General features: G+C 43.0%; 1 protein-coding gene across 1 annotated transcript in view; it reads left to right on the top strand.

Annotated features, from left to right (window-relative positions):
* Positions 1-23,056, top strand: part of LOC122758646 (matrix metalloproteinase-17-like) — an 86,877-nt gene that overhangs the window by 3,883 nt on the left and 59,938 nt on the right. Inside the window, exons 2-3 of the mRNA XM_044012914.1 lie at positions 19,680-19,812; positions 19,937-20,072. Of these exons, the coding sequence (XP_043868849.1) occupies positions 19,680-19,812; positions 19,937-20,072 (269 nt within the window). The remainder of the gene's footprint in view (positions 1-19,679; positions 19,813-19,936; positions 20,073-23,056) is intronic.

Here is a 23,056-nt window from a genome sequence, read left to right as displayed (position 1 = left end):
GCCTTGTTTTAACCCTGACAAATAGGAGAAGAAAAGAACTTACTGCAACTAATTATTATTATTATTAGTTGTTGACCACATCTTGACAATGAAAAAAAAATGGGCATCACACCCAAGGCAATGTCTAATTCTGGCTCTAATTAGACAACTCTTTCGTCAAGGGATGAACAGTTTCGAGTGTGTTTTGATCTAAAAGACTGTGACTTGTTCCCCGTCCGTGGAGAGAGTGGGATCGTACACAGCGGTGCAATTAGCGGTCTCAACAAAGGCAGACGCGTCGGGTTCGACGTGGGTTTGATGAAGCTGGACAGAGACAGACAGATGAGCGCCGTCCTCCCCTGTGAGTGGCTGATTGACTTTTAAATAGGACTTATCCAGCGCCGGCGAAGTCGCCCTCAGCTGCTGAGAGCAGGTGGATAATTTGACGTTCACGGTCTGAGTGGGTTCGGCCTTGCGACGTTCTTAACTGCCGCACATTTGGGACTCGGTTTCACAAAAAAACAGCCGCCTGCCCGCCGAACTGTGTCCCGGTCCACAGCCCCACTGCTCTCCGGTGCCATTACACTTCAGAGCCACTGAGCTGCAGTCACTTTTTATGTATCTGATTCTTTTTTAAGCACCGTGGGCTAAACTGTGACTGTAATTAAAAAGAAAAAAAGCAACACAAAGTTGAGACTTAAAGCAAAAAAGTGAAGGATTCCACTTTTCAGTTTGGTTGTTGTGTAGCCCACTAATTTACAAATGGGCTGCAGTGTGCACTCTTTCCTGCTCATTGTGTCATTTTCCCCCCGGGGGCAGTTTTTTTTCTTCATTAGCAGTGAACTGAGATACTTAAGGGATAATTTGTCTTCTGAAGAACTAGCGTACATGCTGTGGAGAGAGAGAGAGAGAGAGAGAGAGAGAGACGTGACAAACTCGTCGCACATGCCATGTAATCGTGTACAAAGCGACCTGGGCATTATTTAATCTTTTTCTTCTTCTGTGAGGGGAAACTGGAATAAAACATGTTTTACATGTTGTAAGAAATGAAACCAGATGTGTGATGGGGAATCTACACCCCGCCAGACTGCCTTTAATTCAAATGTTCCTTTTAAAATGTCTTCAATGAGGATAACATCTGGCCTTGTGTCCATTGAATTAGAGAAAAAAAAAGGGGGCCTGGTAGTCGTTCGTTGCCACCCACCCTTCTCCCTCCTCGCTGTACCTCATAGTACTCGAGTTCTCAGGCAACCGGCCTGTCTGTTTCCAATACCACCACCCCTCATTAGCTCCGTCTTGCCTCTCATACGAGCATATTTTGCCAGTATCATATTCTGTCCTTTCAGTCTTTCAGTCTCCTTTCCACTCAATTTATGTTTTCTCCCCGTCGAGATATAGGCGGCTTTCTTCTATCCGGGCAATCGTGGTTCTTCTGATTGCACCCGGAGGCTCAAGGACAGAAGGAACAGAAAGCTGGAAGTCAGGAGAAAGTATGATTGAGAGATTGTTGCAATGAAATGAGTAATCAGTCGGGCAGGAGGCGAGAAAAGAACTGCATGCGCAGTGAAAAGGAAGAGGATACTTTGGAGCACTCCTCCCCAGATGTACCAGTCTAATGATTCAGGGAGTGATTTCTCCTTCGGAGGTCGTAAAAATGTCTTCTTAAATGTCCTTAGCAGGTACAGAAGTACAAAAGTGAACTCGGGTTTCTCCCCGTTTAGTCGGACTCGACTTTCCCGAAAACATTCAACAGTGCTGTGCAGCCATCAAGCTGCGTGACCTTTCTGTCTGACCACACAGTAGGGCAGAATATATCGTGGTGTAATGATTGACCGCGAGAACAGGAGACAGTTCGGCTTGTCGCGAAGATACCGTGGTAAGCGCTCAGGCCTCCACTGAGCGGCCCGTCGGAGTTCGCGGTGTCTTCACAGGTCGACTCAGCTCGAGGGTCTTCAAGGCTCCCGCGCACTCGCTGTGGCAGTGACGGTGTGTGGGACAGATGTGTGGCAGCTGCCGTACGTCTGCGTGGTGTTTGCAGTCGTGTAACTTCAGATGAATGGGTGACTTACAGTATGCACAGGGAATGTGTTGTGGTCAGTGGGACCGTTTTTAGACAGCGTGTCACGCGTACAGAACTGGGTCTTTGTCTCCCACAGACTCCGGCTTAAAAAACTGGTGCCCAAAGGGAAATTTGTTTGTGCACACAAGTACACCAATTCATTATCCCTCTGCCGACTGACTTTATTCAATTGAAGTACGGCTGAACTAATTTGTGGAACAATAATTCTGTGTCTCCAGAACTGTGGACAGTTAAAAAGAACATTTTTTTCATTTGCAGCACAGTAGTCATAGCCCGTCTCAAACTGTTTGATTTTACATTAGTGATGAATTTAATATCAAGGGCACGCCGGCGACGCTTACCACAACAGAGACGCACACGATGGTCTTGTATTCCTTTTGGCTTGGACTGACTTCATTACTCGTGCGGGGCCACTCCAGGGCTTCCCATATAGAAAACCTCAAATCAGCTCCATGTGGACAGTTCTATTTTAACCCGCGGAGCCCGGGCCTCCTCCTCGCCGTCTTCTACCAGATCAAGGTTTTCGGTTGCCATTGCTATTCAAAGGCCCAACTAAATCTTGTAATTACAGTGGTTTCTGGTGTTGTGCTGGCTCGAACGCTGAAACCTAAAATAATCTGTAGCCCTGCCAAGTGAACTGCCAATGGACTGCTTTAATAGTACGATCAAGAAAACCAGAACGCAGCAACAAAGCTACTCTTCAATTGCTTGCAGAAATTGGCAGAAATATAATAAATGTGGTTTGTGTCGAAGTGTGTGTGTGTGTGTGTGTGTGTGTGTGTGTGTTTGAGTCCGTTTTCTGAGTCATTTCAAGCGACATGTGTGTGTGTTGGTGTGTGTCACTCGCCACTCTGGTGATCTCATAGTTTGTCCCTCATCAGCATTTGTCCAAAGCCCTAACAAGTCACGCTGCACCCGATGACGGACGACAGAAAAAAAAGGACGAAGGAAACAGACGATGGACGATTGCTTATCATCTGTGGAGTCAACTTCAAGACCGCTGTGTGTTCATGAGCCCGTTTCTCTGGAAGTTCCCAGTGACACAAAGGCAACTCGACAGGGGCGAGGACCAAGAGAGATTGACTGGGTGGCTGAGATAAGCTTCTCCATATCACTGGCAATTAGAGCCACTTTCTTATAGCCCAGCATTGATACTCCACTTCTTATCAAGTGAATATAATGAGCCACTAAAAGTCTCCAGAATTTCAAGTGGAACAATCTTGTCACGGATTAATCTCGCTGTTGGGTTAATGGTATGGGAGTGGGCCCGGTTTAAAAATAGAGTCAAACACACACACAGAGACACAAGCGGGCACATGCATACATACATGCATGCACGTGTGTGTATTTTTGCAGGAGCTCTGTGGACACGCCAGTTGCCGAAATTCCTCAGTTAACGCCGGAGAGACATTGTCTTCGCTATAGTAGCCCATGGCATGCGTGTGGGCTTTTTATGAACCACATACAAGGACAGCCCATAAATACATTATCCTGTCTAGTGTGTTTTCCAACATAGAGCTCAGAACTTTTAAAAAAAGATCCCTAGTGTCTCTAATATTATTATTATTATTATTATTATTATTAATAATAATAATACTGGTTATATTATATTAAATGCATACGAACAGAGAATTAAATGACGACGTTATCACTTGCATTGACGCTGGCTGCTGTAAAGTGGATTTGATTGACATTTCCCGCGTTCCCAAAGGTCACCGAGTGTAAAAACAATCTCCCCGTGATATTGATATACCTGCGACGTGTAATTATGAATGACCTTTTTTTTTCCCCCTATTATTTATCAAAGATTGCCAGCCAAATAAATTCTAAACCTGTCAATATGATCCCCCTCAACAAACATTTAAGAATGGAACCGTTGGAAACGATGTGCATGGATTCGACGCGTGCTTCAGTCCAAAGTGTTTGCATGTTTTGCGAGTGTGTCTCCCTCCTGCTTTACTCTCACTGTCAAGAGACACTGGGCGAGCTTGATTCAATCCTTGTGTCTGTGGACTCTGGCTGGGTGCCATGCCACATCACCGCCCACAGAGAAGAGGAACATCAAAGGAGGATTGAGGCTTTTTTTTTTTCCCTCAGCGGAGCGGAGCCACCGAAACTTGTGCCTGTTAAGTTACAGGGGGTTCTTCTAATTGGCTCCATCGGTTTGTTTATTTTTTAATCTGTTGCCAAATGTTCTCACGGTCTCCTCGTTTCGTTCGGTCACAGGCAGATTTTTATGTCCTTAAACGGCATATAATGGCTTCTGTAATGGAGAGAATGTGAGGTGACACAGAGTATTTACATGGTTGTTTGCCCCCCCTGCGTGCTCTTCTGTGCCCTCATTGTGCCCCTGTGGCTTTTGTCTCCTGCAGTAACGCGCAGGTTAGCGAGCATGCGGCACAGTCTTCTTGCCACGGTAATTTAGGGTTGCCACTAATTTTGCCAACCAAAATGTTAGTTGTCAAAATGAAGGTCTTGAATATACGGCGTGATGCTGTTGTGAAGTGGAGGTGAGCAGCTTCTCCTGCTGCTGCTGCCACAGATGGAATAAATTTTACCACTTGCAAGCAAAACGCTCCAAACCAGTGATTAGCACTTCCAGCAAAGTGGTCATCATGGCCCCTGCAAAAAAAAAAAAAGAAGCAAAAAAGAAAGAAAGAAAAATAAAATCAGTCAACCACTTCTGTTTCAAACATTCATAAAGCAGTTATAGTTTTTTGCATATTTGCTGATTCAGTTCAGCTCTAGTTCCTGTGCGAATCTTTTGCTTAAAACACACGCGCTCCATTGCACAACAAAGAACACCAAAAAAATAAATCATCCTTAATGTGGAAATCTGAGCTTCCTCAGTTCATACATGAGCCTGCAGTTGACGCGCTTGACGAACAAGACCCTAACCCGAGGCCCTCAGAGAAATACCATCGAATTCTAATAGCAGAAATCATTCATATGTGATGAAATAGCAGATGAACATGTACTTTCAGGGTGGTCCCTCAGGTTTCTGTGCCTTTCAGTTCAATCTAGGAAAAAAACACACACACTTTACCGTCAGGAAATAAAAAGCAGTATAGAGATTCTTGGCAAATTGTTGTTTTCCAAGCAAAAGCATGTCCAAGTGATGGCGATGTGCTCGCCGTGATAACAAATCTACTTTCTCTCAGACACCGGAACATGCAGCTAAAGGGAAAAGTTGCAGGAAGAAAAAGAAAGTATGCACTCTGGTTGTTGTGATAGAGGACACTCGGTTTGTCCAAGAGCCCAAGTGACAGCTAAACTTAGGCCCGCGTGCCAGCTGAGAACTTCACACTCCTCTCGGGAAGGCGCACAGCTAAACCTATTGACTGGGCCTGTGAGTCTGTGAGGACGGTAAAGACTTAATGGGTGTTTTTGACGGCCTACAGATGCGGCGGGATCTCTCCCAGGTGCCGGGGAGACGGAAATAAAGCAAAACTTTAGAAAAGTGTGCTGCTCACATTTAAGAGGCCAGGGCCACACAGTGGACTGGGGGAACTCTTGACGTTGCAGCAAGAAGAGCCAGGTACTCGACCCGGTCGGAAAACTAGGGCCTTTCTGCATAGTTTGCATGTTCTCCTTATGTGTGCGTGGGTTTTCTCCGGGTTCTCTGATTTCGTCCCACAGTCCAAAAACATGCAATATGGGGATTAAGTAAATTGGACACTGATGTGAGAGAGTGAACGGTTGTTTGTCTCTATGTGTCCCTGTGATGGACTGGTGCTCTGTCCAGAGTGTCCCCTAACCTTTTCATAAAGTGGTAAATAATGGATATTTTTCCCCCAAGTGGCGCATATTTGACAACACAATAGACAGTAAAAATGATCTTTCAATACCTCTGTTTCCACCAAGCGGTACAATGTGGTTCTGTGAAGATTTTAGAAGGCTACCAAAATAATCCGTCCATACCATTTCCCCGTTTTTGGCACCCTTCTCTTGGGATACATAGCACAGTTGGAAACACTGTTTTCACTTACACCTACCGCACACTAGAGGGGGCGCCCAAATCTGACTTGATTTCAAAAACGTGCGAGACAACAAACACAACGAACTTTTGTAACTCGGTGTTTAATCAAACCACTTCAGGGAGGAGAAACATGCGTGATTTAACGTGACTTCAGAATATAAACGGTTAAAAGCTGTGGATGAAGTCATGGCTGAGAAGGTGAACGCGTTTCCGCTCACGCCCCCCAGTCGCCGTTGAAGTCGCAAATATCAGAACATGTTTAGTTTCGCTTACTTAACCTCTCACACTACAGGATCATTTGGCCAGATAATCTGTCAGAAGGGTCAGATACAGTGTGGGGCAGACTTTACTACCTGTGGTAGCACATGGAATGCTGGATGTCGTCCTCTTCTCCTTTGTGTTGTGCTGGTATGACGTTACACTGTTTTACGCAAACGATTGGGCTTTTATGTAAAAAGATCCAGATGCATAGATGTGTACCTCGCTCCTTGCACGTCACATACCGCACGCCCGTCACATTCTATCCCAGTCTAAGTGGGAAACAAATCGACATCATCGCTTCATCTGACATCAGACACCATTGCTAAAGAGAAGCTTATCATCCAGCCATCATATTATAGGTTACTGTGATATAAAGTATGTGTTCAATAATGTGGTATGGCTTTAGAAGGATGTTATAAAAATTGAAATGGCCCTTGATAGGAAAAAGGTTCCCACCACTGCACGATCTTATTACAGCGCATGATGAATATGCCGCTGATTTCTCTCTATTTTCATTTGTTTCTATCCTCTTACTGTTCCTTTTATTATATTTTCCATATTTTCTCCACCCCTCTTCTTTCACTCACCACAGACTCTGTTCTGTACTCTACCTTCCGCGTTGTCGCCCACAGGAACAGACAGAAGTTGCGTCGCCGCGCTCGCTCACCGTGCGACCAGCTGTTCCTGAGACAGGGATTAAAATGAATCACTTAGTCACATTTTAATCCTCGTCATCACGCTGCCACACTCGCAAACATGCAAATTAGGACTGATTTTCCCAAGTGACTATGAGGGTAAAAAAAATAAAAAATAAATCACGTCTCAACCTGAATGGAAGCAGAATCCTTAGTTCTCCTTAGTGTGTGAAATGACCCAGAAGTATGTAAGTGGCGGCCATTAAAGGCCCATCAAACTCCCTAAAATGGAAATAAAAGGGTGTTTCATGTCATTGAGCAAAGGCCACACACCTGTTGAACAGTCCCTTACAAAAGAGGAGTGTGATCGTGTAAAGTTATATACAGAATATACAGATATTATACAGAATATAAGACTAAATGTATTTGACTGAGATATTTTTTTAGAATAGTAATAAGACACTTGGTTGTAATCATTGCTTTATTAATTGCATTACACTCAACATGAAATTACATATATTTAAGCTGTCATTCTGGTCGTAATTCTCCGTTTTTGTGCATCATAAATATGTTTTTTTTGTGAATCATTTTATATCAAAACCAGCACTTTTACTTGGCAATTCTGTCTAATATAATAATGAATATCTTATATTGCCCACCGGCTATAAATGGTTGTTTTTTTCCACCTTTTTTTCCTCTATGTCGGCCCCCGCTTGACCAGACTATATGCTCATTGGCCCCCAGGTCATTTGAGTTTGACACCCCTGCTATAGAGGATAATCGGGCTGCAGTAGAAACATGGCGGCCATTGATTAAAGTGCACATAACAGGTTTATTCACAGGCAAGTTTGATTTTGTTCACATTACTTTGACAGGAGCAAGAGTTGATATATATATAAAAAAAAACTACTGCAGTGCCATTTGATTTGATGTGATGCAGAACATACTTTTTGAATATTATTTTTTTCTTTTATTGTTTTTTTTTTTTTACCAAAACCAAGAGGCTTTAAGACGAGGTCATGCTTTCATTGTCGGCGTGCACACACGTCTGCTACGCTGCGTGTCATGTGAATTTGATAAAAAAAAAGATTGTCAAGGTCACTAAACTTTATCTGGCAACTAACAAAAGCCTGAATCATGAGAGATTTGTGGGTGCGGATTGATGCTGTATTAAACTTGTAGGCCATTCAGTGTCAGAGGAAGTGGGGTTGACGCTCAGATGTACACTGCAAAAAATGCCTCTAAATAACAAGAAAATGTAACCACTATAAGGGGAAAATGACTTGTTTCAAGCCAGTACACCAAGAAAATGGCACTTGTCAAGTTTTCTTGAAACAAGTCAAATTGTCTTCAGCCTTAATAAGTAAATAAGTCCAAACAATGGTGTGATTAGATAAATACACTGAATTAAAGTGAATTACACTAGTATATATTTAAATTTAGTAGTAGTCAGGAGTCACACGGGTCACCTTGCTACCAGCTTAAGCAGCCTTAACATTGTTACTCTGTTGACATCCCATAATGCAGGGGTGTCAAACATATGGCCATAGTGTCCAGTCCGGTCCACAGGATGAATTTGTAAAAATGTCATATTAGTATTTTTCAGTTGCAGATACCTGTGGCTCAATAATAAAGCGCATAATATTGTTGAAATTGTGCTTATTTTCCCTTGAGAAATTTCACAAATGTCATATTTTCAGTGTTCTTGTTGTTTGAAGGTTGTTATAATTATTATTTTACTGGTTTGGATTAAAATAGGTCTGTATTTGGGCCCTGAGCTAAAATGAGTTTGACACCACTGCCTTAAAGCTTTAGACTCCTACCTAGTGTTTCCCAATCCTGATCTGAAACACTGATCTGACCCTTTATACCGAGAGCTGGACTTTACCGAGAGTTGGACTTTACAGTTACAGTTTACACAGCGAAGACGGCGGTAACCATGGAGACTTGCTGGAGTTTTTTTGTGCGTGAGCCTGCCAGTACCCGCACCTATACAACTCAGAATGTATAAAGAATGCAAGAGAATACAAATCAGGACAATTACCCAGAGAGAAATCGCTGCTATACTGGAACAGAATGTGAGACCATGTATGAATGTATGCATGTAGGTGAGGATGTAAGAGACGCATGCTACACTTGTACTTTCCTTTTCCCCCTGATTCCTCATCCTTCAACATTTCCTCGACCATGCACATTACATTTTCCATCAAAGTCGAGGAAAAGTGGTCGCAACAGACAAGGAAAGGATGTCATCTTGTTTGACTATGCAAGCGCAACCGGGTGTCAGAATAAAACACATCCATCATCTTGTACTGTATCTTTTCATCAAGTCAGACTTGTGTCCCATTATACTATATGCACACAGTATCTGTAGTGGAGCAAAAAAAGAGTGTCAGCGGGGCGGCGCGCGCCATCTGCTTGTGAAAGAGCGGGGATGGAATCGAAGTGATGACTTCTTTTTTTTGTTGTCCGCGACGGTTTCCTCCAGCATCTGTCTTTCCTGTTCATTGCAAGCGTTTCCCCTCTGAGGAGGAGAAGAGTGGAAAATCTGAAGTGATTCTAATTGAGAGTAAAGTCATAATACGGCAACAAAAGTTAAAAACACGTCCGGTATAAGTCACATTTCTAAATGTATGCCATCTTGTGTCTGTGTCAGCCAAAGCAGCAGCAGTTTGGATCGGGTCCATGTATGTTTTTATACAGCTGTCATCACTTTGCATCAGAAATATTGCCTCACTGAAAGATCCTTGTTAGTAAAAGAGTGACTGGGATGAAATTAGGTTATAGTTTTACCTCAATTTTGATCAACAGAAAGCATGGGAACAATTCATGGCGCCCATGTGTTGATTATTTGTTCTTATAGCTTATATATTTTGTTTTCTTTCTCACACTGAGTTCACTGTAAATCCCCTGAAAAAGATGTATAATACGAGACAGAGAAGTTAATGTATAAGACAGATATCCAAGGGTTAAGCAATCTAACATGTGACGATGTTTGTAGTAAAATACAGCAATTATAAATTAAAAAAATACAGGTTTATAAGTCAGCGCTAATGAGCACAAATGGGCGAAATCAGCAGTGCAGTGTAGAAAATATTCAGTCGCCGCTTCTCATTTGCACTCGGCGCCTCATCCATATGCAAAACGAAAGATTTATAAAGATTTGATCTTTGTATTTTATTCATTTATATTTCATATTAATATTTATACTTTATTAATGAGGCCCACACTCGAGCTGTTAACCACTGCGGACACACGCACACACACGCACGCGTCTTCACGGAGACGTTTAGCGCCCGAGAGTGTTCGCTTTACAGCTTTGACCGTAAAGTTGATGGAACCGCATCACGGTGGATTGATGATTTCTAGGCACGGATTCATTTTCACTCCTTTACTACCTGCGCTGCCATTCAGACACTGCACGTCACGCCCAATTTCCCCCCCTCTCTCTCTCTCTCTCTCATTCCTCCTCACCTACATTCTCCCCTCTATGATCTGATCCGTTTGCACAAATGAGCCTAAATCCTTCACTTCTTCAGTAAATTGTGTGTACGCTCGGTATTCGCCGTTGGAATGATTTAAGGAGCTTCTCAGTCAGACTTGGGCGAGCGTTCATTCGCGCGGCTCGTGCATCAGCCCAGTGTGGTGCTTTAAGTCAACTTCCTCTTTGAAAACACTGGCGTCGTGAAATGGGAAGCTGCTACGACGCGCTTTGACGCGCGATAATAACGCCGCGGCCTCGGCTGTGAGTGATTGTAGATAAAAATCTGGTCAGGATAAATCTTTTTGGTGCAGAGAACTGCTTTACGTGGGACATACTTGTGTGATATGGGTTTTCATTTAGATTTCTGTCCTCTCGGAAGACAAATGTGTTTCCTGAGGGCAGAAACCGTCGCGTTTGATTCGTGTCTAGTCTTTATCTGCAACACTGTTGTAGTAAGTTTGGAAATGTCAAATGAAATAAAAGGGGGGGGGTTATTATTATTATCTGTGTAAGAACTTTAGTTTGTTTGTTTTTCGAGGAAAAACGTCTGTATTTCATGAAACAAAAAGCTGCACCGAGCTTCAATTTCTTTACTAGGGGCAAAAAAAAGGCAAGGGTAAATGAGCAAGCAAAGTGAAAGATGCACAGGACACACAGGACATGACTTATGTTTCCAGGGGTCACTAAAACATGACGGACCTGTGTGCAGCAGTGATTTGTAATGGTTTGTAGCTCATAAAGTTAATAAAGTCAACTATTGATTAGTGGCTACAGATGATACTAGGTTTGTTTTACATACATTATATGTATATAAATACTTTATATAGATGATATTATCGTGGTATTTGAGAGCAGCGGTGGTGGGTGGACTGAGAAGATAATGTGAGAAGATAACTTCTTTAATTGTGAGTCCTGACATTACACTGAATTATAAGATGGAAACTTTTCACCTGACATTTTACATTTCAATAGAAAACCTACATTTTTGTTTTGTTTATCGTGTAAAAATCGAATAACAACAGAAAGTAAATTTTTGGCTGTTGTTCAATCAGCACTACTGTTTGTCGAAATGTTTTTAAAACAAAACATTGCATTAAAACACGTGTGCTGAATACATGGCGGTCACTTACGGTCACTTAAAATACTTATTTGGGCTATTTAATCGATTCAAACACAGTTTGAAGTTGGTTCACAATATCTGGTCACACAATATCCCGTATTTAGAAAAAATAAATCAAACATAATGTTATTTTCTTCATTTACAATATGGCAAAAGTTCCCTTTGTGTCAATATAATCTTTGAGATGTTACATTCAATCACTTTCTTTTTCTGTCCATGAAAACAATAAATAAAAACAATCTATTGCTTCCGTCAACTTTCATCAACAGTCAGTCTTTCATCGTGTAACATTTCTCATGGTAATTATCAATATCGACGCATTTTTCACCTCTCCTCCCCCATTTAAAGAAGTGAATCTGTTTTCGTCTATTTCTGTCTTTTCTCTGCACTCTTTCACTTCTGCAGCGTGCGTCTGTATTTGTTTGTGTTTCACCATTTGCATAATTTCTCCAGCAGGTCAAAAAAACACATTTCCTCCATTTCTTAGTTGCATTGAATTGATCTCGTCGCTGGCCTCTGTCGTACGGACGTGAATATAAAACAGTCCTGATTCTTTTGTGTGAAATACGTTTGCTATTTTAGAAACGCAGACACACACAGATGCAATTACAGCGGATCAGAGATGAGATTTTTTAGTAATATTAGGAAGACAGTAAGCACTGTGTGTCTTCATGTCCTGAAAGCAGCCGGGATGCATCTCTAAACTTTCACTGGTGAACTCACTTCACTTTTCAGACTTTCTCTCTATTCTAGGAGGTCCGCCCCAGTTCTGACCTCATCGTGAGGAACAATGTAAACACTATAATGGACTGTGCTACTTCATGACCCCTTAAGAGTCACGGAGGTCACCGGGTCAAATGTCTCCCTGCGACTCATTTCCTGTCCGTGAGGCAGAAGATGAAGGGACTCGGCAGCTGTTCGTCGGAGCCCAAACAGGGAGGTATTGTGGGACAGGGGAGGTCACGTGACGCTTTTGGTGAAGCGTTGCCGTGGTGACACTGCCGTCGCAGAACTCTCTCCCTGTGCCTCTATGTGTGACAGCTGTGAGAAAGGATGCGACGGGGACTGAGCCAGGACAAGATGCATTTGTTTCTTTGTGTGGGTCAAAGTTAAACAAGAGTGAACTTTGACCTGCGGGTCCTGCCTTAAAGGCTCCCCCAGATTTTCCTATGTTCCATTTCCGTTGAGAGTCACACTCTTGAATCCATTTCCATTTCACACATACTGTGTGTACCAGGGCCCAGTTCCATTACTTATTTTTACCCCTTTAGAACAGCCTTACAGAGGCAGAGGTTACGATCTACCCCTACAGAATGGAACATCCCCTTTAAGAGCATAAGTCGACATGACATGAACTCGCTGGAGAGGCAACGTGCCGGTGCAGAAAATAACAAAACATTGTCAGCTGTTGCTATTATGCTATTGTGGACTCAAGACTTTGTTTAGCATTTGTCAGCAAAGCGCAGACGTATCAGAAAACACGGTGGACCAGTTCAGGGTAGTGTTAAAGACGCTGAAATTGTATTTAAAGTTGTGTTTTATCCATTTTAATCCCGTTTTATGTTTATTCTGTCGCCCTGTGTAGTGGAGACACAGAGTATTGTCATCGCCAAGGTAAAGGCCTATCTCCCTAGACCCTAGTCTATGCTTTTCTAACATCTAACACCTTTTAACAGGAGAAAAAAGAAGCGAGATCACCTCATTCCTGTGTTGAGCTCTGGTTTTTCTTGCTCTTAAAGCTCTCTGAACTTCCTCTTCTTCACGCTCCATCCCGAGCTCTGAGGTCTAATAACAGGCTGCGTTTAGAATCCCGACTAAAAACCCGAGGCGATCATCTGGCCTTTTCTGGAGCTGCCCCTAAACTTTGGAACGAGTTACCCACGGCTTTGAAAGACCCACCGATTCTCCTTGGCCTTCACCTCAGGATAAACATAGTCAACCCAGACACTTCTATTTGACTGTTTTACTTCTTGAAAGCTTGAAACTGCAACACTCATAGGGAGACGGGACCTCATTACCGGAATGTAAACAGTGCCCGCCATCTTTGCTAACAGCTACGCTGTCACTGGTGGGCACGTAACAAAGAAAAGAATGAAGATATTTCTCAGCTCAGGGGAAATTGAGGTTGGGAAGCACAATTTTTCAAAAACACTAGTATGGGTGCAGTATTCCTTTAAATAAAGTTGACTTGACTCTTTAAATTCAGGACCAGAATCAGAGTCTCATGGTGCACTGCATGGAAGTATATCATTAGAGCGGAGGACTCTAGCGACAAATCACGAACGAGCCAAATTGATCAAATGGCACGTAAAAACGCCGCACTGTACCGAGCCGCTCGGCCCACCTACCGCGCCTTTCCATGGCAACGCTGCGGTCTTACGCATCTGCAGATCAGCATCGCCTCACATTAATCAACGTCCCGCGTGCACGGAGTTCAGTGTTCTACTTCAAGAAAACCAGTGAGTGATTCTCTCACGTGGGTTTTTATTTTTTTCTCTCCCCTTCTCTCCACAGCCGGACGTTGCCACGTGAGAAACGAGTGATTTGAAAGATGATCTAATCAGATCGCTCTTTTGCGTCACACGGCGGCAACTCCCACTCACGACACTATTAATATACCATAGTGTAAGCGCCATACCATACCATACCATAAATATCAGCTCTAATGAGGTGAGGAAAGACGTCGCCCTGCTTGATCCTCAGACTTAATACCCTGTAAGGACTCTTTAAAGCCACTCATCATTTTCTATATTCCTGCGAATCTCTGTGCAGATTTGACTGTATTAAGGAATTATACTGACCAGGTCACAGAGATAAATGATCGTCCTCACGTTCATGGACTGGGGAGTAGCACCGAGCATATATAAAACCCACCCCACACCTCGGTAATGTGTTTATGTGAGAAAGTGAAGGTTATATGTTAGGTGAGTTATGCCCTTGGTGAATTAATGGTCAGATGTGGACATAAATAAATGCTTTATATGTGTGTGTTTGTAGCATGAGTGTGTGTGTGTGTGTGGACTCTTTAATGAGCTGTGTCTTGTATAACAGGTGTGGGGAACCTTTTTTTTGTTTCGATTTTTATTACATGCTTTGAGGACCATGTTAAATTATTGAACGCATCGTTGTATGAGCGGGAACTGGTCACATGGTGTAGCGATGGTGATGCTATTTGCAGCTGGTTTTATGTCAAATGAATTAAAAGAAACAATTCGCTCATTATGCAAATTCTAAGTCTTTTGGTTACAGTGGTTTCAGTTCTTCATTTGGATTCCTCTGCATCGCTTTTAACTCTTTAAAACCAAGCGTTTTGCTGATGACATGTTTGCACAAGTGCACTTTGCATCACGACATGTGGTTATTACGGTAAATTCACTCGTGCTGTTGCAGGAAGCCGGAGAATCAGTGTCTTTGTGGGGACCCTCTGTTGTCCAGAGAGGACAGAGTGGGAAGAACATGTGTACATACGGTAGTTTCCATTTTTTGACCCCGTTTTTCCACATTGAGAGACAAATGTTATTGTAAATATGTGTTATACTGTTCAAATTTCAAATTGACCACACAAAATCTGTTGTTCATGTACAACTGCAGTGTTTGCCTTCATTTTAAATTGTTATAACAGTATTTTTAACATGCAGTAAATTGTAAATAACTGCCAGATAATGAAAGTTGTTCTGTAAAATGGATAATTGCAGCACATTTTCTGGTCCTTTTATGGTTAAAATAAGCAAAAAAAAGACACTTAACCCCCATGTTTCCTCTGACGGCAGCACCGGCAAGCTTGTGAATGGATATGAAAGATGTGTGATAGAGAATGTGCTGCACATGCACTGTATGAATGTGTGAGTGAATGGGTGAACTGTAATTTAAAGCAGCTTTGAGTGGTCACCAAGACTAGAAAAGTGCTATATATTGTAAATACCGACCGTTTACCATATATACTGACTCATTTTCATTCGTCGTCAATGGCCTGAGGGTCTCAGAAACACACAGAAACACAGTATTATTAAACAGTTTTCCTGTTTTAACACTGATGATATTACAGCTGAAATGGCATGACACCTTAATATCACTGACACAAATTTCACTGGCAGTAACACAACAGATAACCACACATCATTAGGCCTAATATCTACAATATTATATTCGAAGAGAAACAAATTGAATCAACAGGCAAGAGAACATTATGCAGCAGCAGCAAGATTTGACTTAATGTATGCAGCATGAAAGGCAACGGCACAAAAGTAAAAAAAAAAACCTGATTATTTAGATTTTTTAGGTTTGAAAATCAAATCAGAACGAGAGAAAACCAGGATTGGTTTGGTCATTACAGCAGCTTGACGCCCCCACCGGGTCTCAGTTAGGACGTGAGGTCAAGCCCCGACGTCAGGAATAGATGTGGGGCTGCTTCACTGCAGCTGAGTCAGTCTGATCCAGTTCAGTTTGGTCTTCAGAAAACAGAAACAGAGAAGGAAGTTTTGAGTGCGGAACTTACTTTTCCTGTCAAACACAATGTGTCTCTTTTATTTCTGTCCTCTTATTGTGTAAAAAAGTGGCGTTCTTCATCTGAGTGTGTCATTTTAAACCGAGAATCAATGCGTACAGTGTTGTACTGAAGTGAAAAGTGAATGAAAGGTGTCGTCAGTCAAATTTTTCCCTATTTTTCTTTAAAGCCTTCATCCTCCAGCCTTGGCTGTCTATCAAGGACAACAGCATATATTATAAGTGAACAAGCCCAAAAGAATGTTTTAAATGTGAGCTTCATTTTCTATCCGTAGACTGTGTTTTTCTGCCGTACGCTTTTCTCTTTCAAACACTGAATCAGTGGTTTGAAAATGATTCCGTGCCAGAACAGATGCTCTTTAGTCTTCACTTTTACAAGGCTTCACAAAAAAACAAGGGCAGAAAAACAACACAGCTCTGCAATCACTGAGGAGAAGTTACCACAGTGGCAATCAATGGCTTTTTTTTAAAAGCCATTTCTTATTGTGGATGCTGTGTGTTAGAATTCATTGTGTATTCAACATGTGTTCATTTATTGCACCATGAGCTTTGAGTTTCTTCCCTGAATTGACCCTGTGCAACTTTTAAACCCTTAATCTAATCTGACCTGAACATAAGGAGCTGCCTGAATGTAATTCCAAAGTGTTCAGCATGTTAGTGAATGCTGAACAACTATTCTGTTGTTGATGTTGATGTTGTTGTTGTTGTTGTCGTCGTCTCCCTGAGCTACAATAGTCAGCCTTAAATTAGCTGTTGGCTCCACAAAAAAAAAAAAAGGAAAGTTTTATGTAGTGACTTTATGGGCACTGTGTGAGAACAGGGAGTTGTGGTTGTGTCGACGACACAGTTGTAATCCATCACAGACTCGCTCGCCGTACCAACATAAAGCTCGCACACAAGCACACTCACTGCACACAGAGGTGAATACACAAAAAAAAAATAGCTGTGTTCCAATTTGGGTGGCTTTTTTTTTTAGCTTCTTAAGGCCCTGGTATACTTTGGTGCACCGTGCGCACGACGTGGATTGAATCATCAACATGTAGGCGTGACCAACTCATGTGCAAACTGAACTAGGTGGAGTATTAAGCCCCGCTCACCAAGCAGAAAAAACATTTTCACAACAGAAGAAGAAGTCGTCACCGAGGACAGTCGTCCGAACCTCGACCTGGCGACCCTCGAGAACCGGATGTCCGAGGGAGCTGTAGTATCGTCCTCTTCTTTGGTAGGAATGCGTCCTGCTCCCTGCGTTGTACCGCCCCCTGATGGTGAAGTGGGATACTACAAGGACCCTGACGCGCGAACATACCAGGGTCACTTTAGCACGTGCTTTAGCATGTGTGTGGAAGTATACCAGGGCCTTTCAATGGGAATATTTTCTGGTTTCTTTGATCCATGTAACAAAGAAATCAATAAAACTAAATCACTTTTCAACATTTGCTGACATTTTCTGGACCAAACGAAAATACTCGACAGATGAATCGATTATGAATAGAAAAATAATAATAATAATAATGATAGTAATAGTTCTATTTCTGCCTGTTAAGGCATTTTCTTTCTTTAAAAAAAAAAAAGCACATAACATTAAGGGCCTCATGCCATTAAAATCTAAACTCCACAGAGCAACACACTCAAAACAACATTAAAAAGCAGTTCAAAGTAAGTGATGTGTGTATAGGCTTTATGGTTCTGGAGCCGTCTCAACCTATTCAAAATTTTTATTTTATTATCCGTCAGTTATGAGCAGCTCCCGCCTTCATTTCCTTTCTGCACTGCATTGTGGGAGTGGGGGGCTCACACCATATTTACTGTGCGTGCTGCCTGGTTTGTCGGATGGCATATTTAATTTTTATCAGTGTTGCAGCGTGAACATATTAAATACTCTTTTGGGGAACAGCAGCAGGCAGATTCATCTGTTTGACGACAGATAAGTTATTTGTGTCTTATTTTTATTTCTTTTTTTAAGTCACCGTGCATTTCTGCTCCCTGTTTTTTAAAAAAAACAATTGGAGCTGAGCTGGCGGATAAAAAGTTGTACAAGTGTTTGTATGCTCGTGGCTTCTTGTTACGCATTATCGCTTGAACACATTGCAGCCGACGATAAGAGCGCACAAACAAATATAAGACGGAAAATTTGCTGCATTTGTGGATTCCGCTGGATTGTTTTTCACCAAAAGTAAGAGTAAGACTCTAAGAGTCGACGCTTTCACTTCCCTTCTATCTGTTAAATTCTTTGACCTCTCCCGCTTACCCGAGCATTATAGTTTCAGCTCAGTTTTATCCAGGAAATTGGTGCTCCTTGTCCTCCCCGGTGAGGCTAAGGGTCAATTCAATTCCCCTGAACACTTGCACTTTCCCTGAGCTCTCTGCAGGGATGACAAAGCCTAAAATGAGGCAGCAAACCACAGCTGGCAGAGAGCCTCACTAAAGCCCAGTCATTTAGTTAATGGGATTTAACCAGCTCTGTCAATAAAGTTGGGACGCCTCGCCATTGATCAGTGTCACTCACCTCTGACGAGTGCACATGGGAGTGCGAAAGACAAAGAAAAGGGAAGGGAGGAGAGGAGAAGAGAGAGGAGACCAAAAATAAAGACCTCAGGGGAAAAGCAGAATTACAGAGGAGGAGAAGAAAAGCACAGGGCTCAGGTTGCAGCTCAGACGCTTCCATCCGTCAGATCTTACATGCTCCAAAGCCGATCAATGGACTCAGCTGGGCCACTTTGATTGGCAGTGACTTCACTGGTCCCAAATAGAAATGGACTCGCAGTCACCCTTTATATACACATAGCAGTTATTTCTGCTCATCTATGTATCTATGTGTCCTTAACAAAGAAGGTCCAGTTGTCATAACAGGGCTGTTTTTGACAGTGGTTTTCTGACAGATTTAGGATGAGGATTCCTCCTTCCTCCTCGCACCTCTCCCTTTCCCCATGTGCGGCAGGGATTTATGGCTGGCCTGCACACACCAGAAAGGATGTAAACATGCACTTACTGTCATTTCTTCTGCGTTGGTTTATGTTCGTCGTGTTCGTGTGGACGGAGAAAGATCCCTCTTCTCTGATTGGCTCAGTTTGGGCTGCTGCAGAGAAACGGCGGGCAGCAAGTGAAAGCAAGGACCTTGACTTAACTACATATAAACGGCTTATTATACGGCAAAAGATTTTTATTTTAAAGTGATTGTACACTTATATAAACTTACTTATTGGTACTTTATTAAGTTTCTGCCAATAAACCTGGACCTTTAAGAATGAGGTCTCGAGAGAACCCTTTCAAACATTCCCTTGGAATCATGGAAGAGCTGCTTAGGTTTGCATGGACAAAGGTCAAGGTCTGTGCCTCTTGAAGATTAAATTCCTCAGATTAGAATCTGGGGGGAAAAGAAATCTCGGTTTATATGTAAATGAACAGATTATCATGGCAGAGAAAGAAGATCTTTTTTTTCCTCTAATCGTCTGCTTATGTGTCACAGATTGCTGCATTTACACACTTAGAACATGAAACCACGTATGTGTACAGACACAGAATCCACATACAGTAAACACCAACAGGTGTCAGAGCTTCTCAGCTGCTGTGGCATGTTTGGAGTCTTTGAAATGCCTGTGCTGACCCCTGAACTCCTCGTCTACTGTTTACCCCTGCAGGACTGGCTGAGCCGGTTCGGCTACCTCCCGCCCCCTGACCCAGTGACTGGTCAGCTCCAGACCAAGGAGGCCCTGACCAAGGCCATCAAAGCCATGCAGAGGTTTGGAGGCCTGAAGGAGACCGGAGTCTTGGGTATGTGGCTTTGTTTGTTTAGGTGTATACAGTCATTGAATCCAGTTAAGAAAACCACAAACTATCAGCACCTCGCTGACAGGATCAGCTACTCATTTTTCCCTTTTCTCTTCCACCTCTCCAGACCCAGCCACTCTGGGACTAATGAAAACACCCAGATGTTCGCTGCCAGATGTGTCTGAGGCTGCGGGGACAAACGGTCGCAGGAAACGAAGCCTCACTCCTCCCAACAAATGGAATAAGAGACATCTATCCTGGAGGTAGGGAACAAATGAGATGCAGCAAAGGGTCTAGTTGACTCGAGTTTGATTTTGTCGTTTCACTTTAGCTTGTTATCTCTGCCAATCTGGTCGTGTGTCAGGTGCCATTGTGTGTCTGTCTTCCTCAAAAAGCAGTTTCCATACAGTTTTGTGGTACGGTGGGTCATGACCCAAGGGACCATTAAAATTTGGGGGTGGATCCAATTAAGGGAATGGACATTGCGAGCTGTTGTGTAGGCGGAGGTTTGTGCTTCCCGAGCACTCCCCACTTTCACGTGGCACGAGTGCAAATCTATCGGCACATCCTGTCCTTCAGCCGGAAATCTGATCAGTTCTGACTCAAAGGATGTGAGATCTTGTACAAGTGTTGAGGCGATTAGAGACAAACTTTACTCTCCTCTCATAGGATGTGCAGGGATTTCTGAAGACACTGATCGTCCATTCATCTTTGATCACTTTATCCTCCACATGTCCCAGCTGACGTAGGGCGATGGGGGCTACACCTTGGACAGATCGCCAGTCCATCACAGGGCCACACAGAGACGAACAACCTTTGACTCTTACACTCACACCTACGGTGAATTTAGAGTGTCCATTTTACCTAATCCCCATATTGCAATGTTTTTGGACTGTGGGAGGAAACCAGAGAACCTGGAGAAAACCCAGAACATGCAAACTTCATGCAGAAAGGCCCTTGTTCCGACCGGGTCTCGAACCCGGGGTCTTCATGCTGCAAAGGCAAAGAGTGTCGAGCATACAAAACAAAAGAATCTTCTCCTCTCCGCTGCTTTCCTAACGGAACACGCCGAGTGTTTGATAAAGGTCTTTATGGCGCTTTAATTGCGGAAAATGATACGAAGGCTCTCGCGATCATGTGATTATGTGGCCAATGCGAAAAAGCCACGGCGCAGCCCGAGACTTCAGACGAGCAGTGAGAGGAAAGCAGGGAAACATCGTGCGGTCTGTGCTGATTCACACGCTCTCACTGCCGAACACGCCACGAGAACGCGTGTGGGCCAGTGTTTGTGTGTGTGTGTGTGTGTGTGTGCAGAATATGAATGCACAGACAAGCACACACACACACACACACACAGGTGTGTTCCGTGCTTCTTGGTGGGCTTTAACTATCTCTCTCTCTCTCTCTCGTCTTTGTTCTGCTGCTAATCACACACTGTGCTCCTGTCGGCTCTCTCCTCACTCTGAAATAAGACAGACTTTTTTTCTTTGTTTTGTATTTCGCAGCAGCCAGATGTGTAGAACCGAGCGCCGGCACTGTTGTGGATAATGTGCTAACCTCAGATCTGGAGAGATTTTCAGGGCAGAACAGATTTTCAGAAAAGCGCCAGAACAAAACATGTTCACATATTCTGCGTAGGTCAGCCTCCACTCTGTGTTTTTTTTTTGTGTGGGTCTTCAATTGGTGTTTTTTTCGAGGAGCAATTTCCTCACTGCTCGGTACAGGAAAATCTTCCGATCAGCAAATGTTTCATAGCGTCTCTGATTTATTAGATTGTGTGGGCAAATACAAGCTGACATGGCGGGACAGGTGTGTTAAATCAAGTCCAGTCAGATTAAAGTCAAATCTACGTTTAAACATAGATATATGCATTTCTATTATTTAACTGTACAGCCAGGAAAGGAAGTTTAAATATTAAATATTAAATATTAAAACATTTGGAGCAAGTTTCATTTTTATTTGAATATTTTAACCCTCGTATGACCATCGGGATAATCAGGCTGCCTGGATTTATACTGATTTTATCGCTTGTCAAAAAATATTCAAAGAGTGAGTGCTTCTTTCTGTCCCTTTTTCCAAGTTAACGTTTCACTTTCAATATCTGGCAATTATTCAACCGTTTAGGGATTACGGTACTGAGAAGCTGACGCGCTGGTGAATCTCGTCTCCGATTGGGCGGTCGCTCTGAGGAAGTCCTGAGGTTCTACCGTAATGACAAGTAAACGGGCGCAAAGATCTATTTCTCTGCTTTCCGGTATCCATCCATCCGTCTTTTACCGCTTTATCCTCCACATGGGGCTGCGAAAGGCGGGGTACACCCTGGACAGATCATCTAGGAGTTACGGTAATGAGAAGTCCGCATGACAAATGGTTGGTTACAGAAGGGTTAAACAGTTTGTTGCCCAGTAGAGATTTGACAGGTTGGATTTTGTGTCTCAAAGGTTTAACATTCATTCAGCTCTACTGTCTAAAGTAAGTAAGTTACAATAGACAAGAAGAGAGAAGAGTGAGAGACCAGGAACTGCAGTAATAGTTATGCCAGAAGGTGTAATTGTGTTGTCAATAATCAGTAAGAGTGTGTGTGTGTGTGAGAGAGAGATGCTCCCAACAGCATTGACCAATAATCTCACGACCAATGAAGATTTTTTGGGGGCTCAGTGCTGCCAGCCATAATTATGAACCACCAAACACCCAGTTCCATTAAGGCTCTGATTCCTGTGCATTCAAATTCCCGGGGCCCCTCATTTCTTTCCCGTGTGTCGTTGTATCCTTGGGCAAGACACTGAACCCTAAATTGCTCCTGACAGCCAAACTGGCAGCGTGTGAATGGAGTGTAAATGATGACGAGAGAATGAAACAAATCTCAAAAATGCAGACGCACCGGAGGCACGCGGCGGTTATAATGGTGCGGACGGGTGCGACGGAAAAGGAGGAGCACTTTGTGCCGTCGTCAGCGTGAGAAAACAACGATGTATAAACCACAGACCTTTATGACATTACAGTCCTGTGAGTTTCCGTGCAAATTTGGGACTAACGCTGATGAAATGGACTAATTTCAGTGTCCCAGTACACGAGCGCGAGCCACAAGTCAACTAATTGAATGAAGTGGTGCCTCGGCTGCGCTAGGAGGATAATTTGACCCCTTTTTCATCTTGTTAGTATTAGACGTTGACCTTTTATATCATCCACGAACTTCACAATGTTTCATTCTTTAAGCTGACGGAGCATAAAGTCACTTCTCACTGTT

Source organism: Solea senegalensis, linkage group LG21, assembly GCF_019176455.1.
Source record: "Solea senegalensis isolate Sse05_10M linkage group LG21, IFAPA_SoseM_1, whole genome shotgun sequence".
NCBI lineage: Eukaryota > Metazoa > Chordata > Actinopteri > Pleuronectiformes > Soleidae > Solea > Solea senegalensis.
This window is presented reverse-complemented; position numbering and strand designations above follow the sequence as displayed.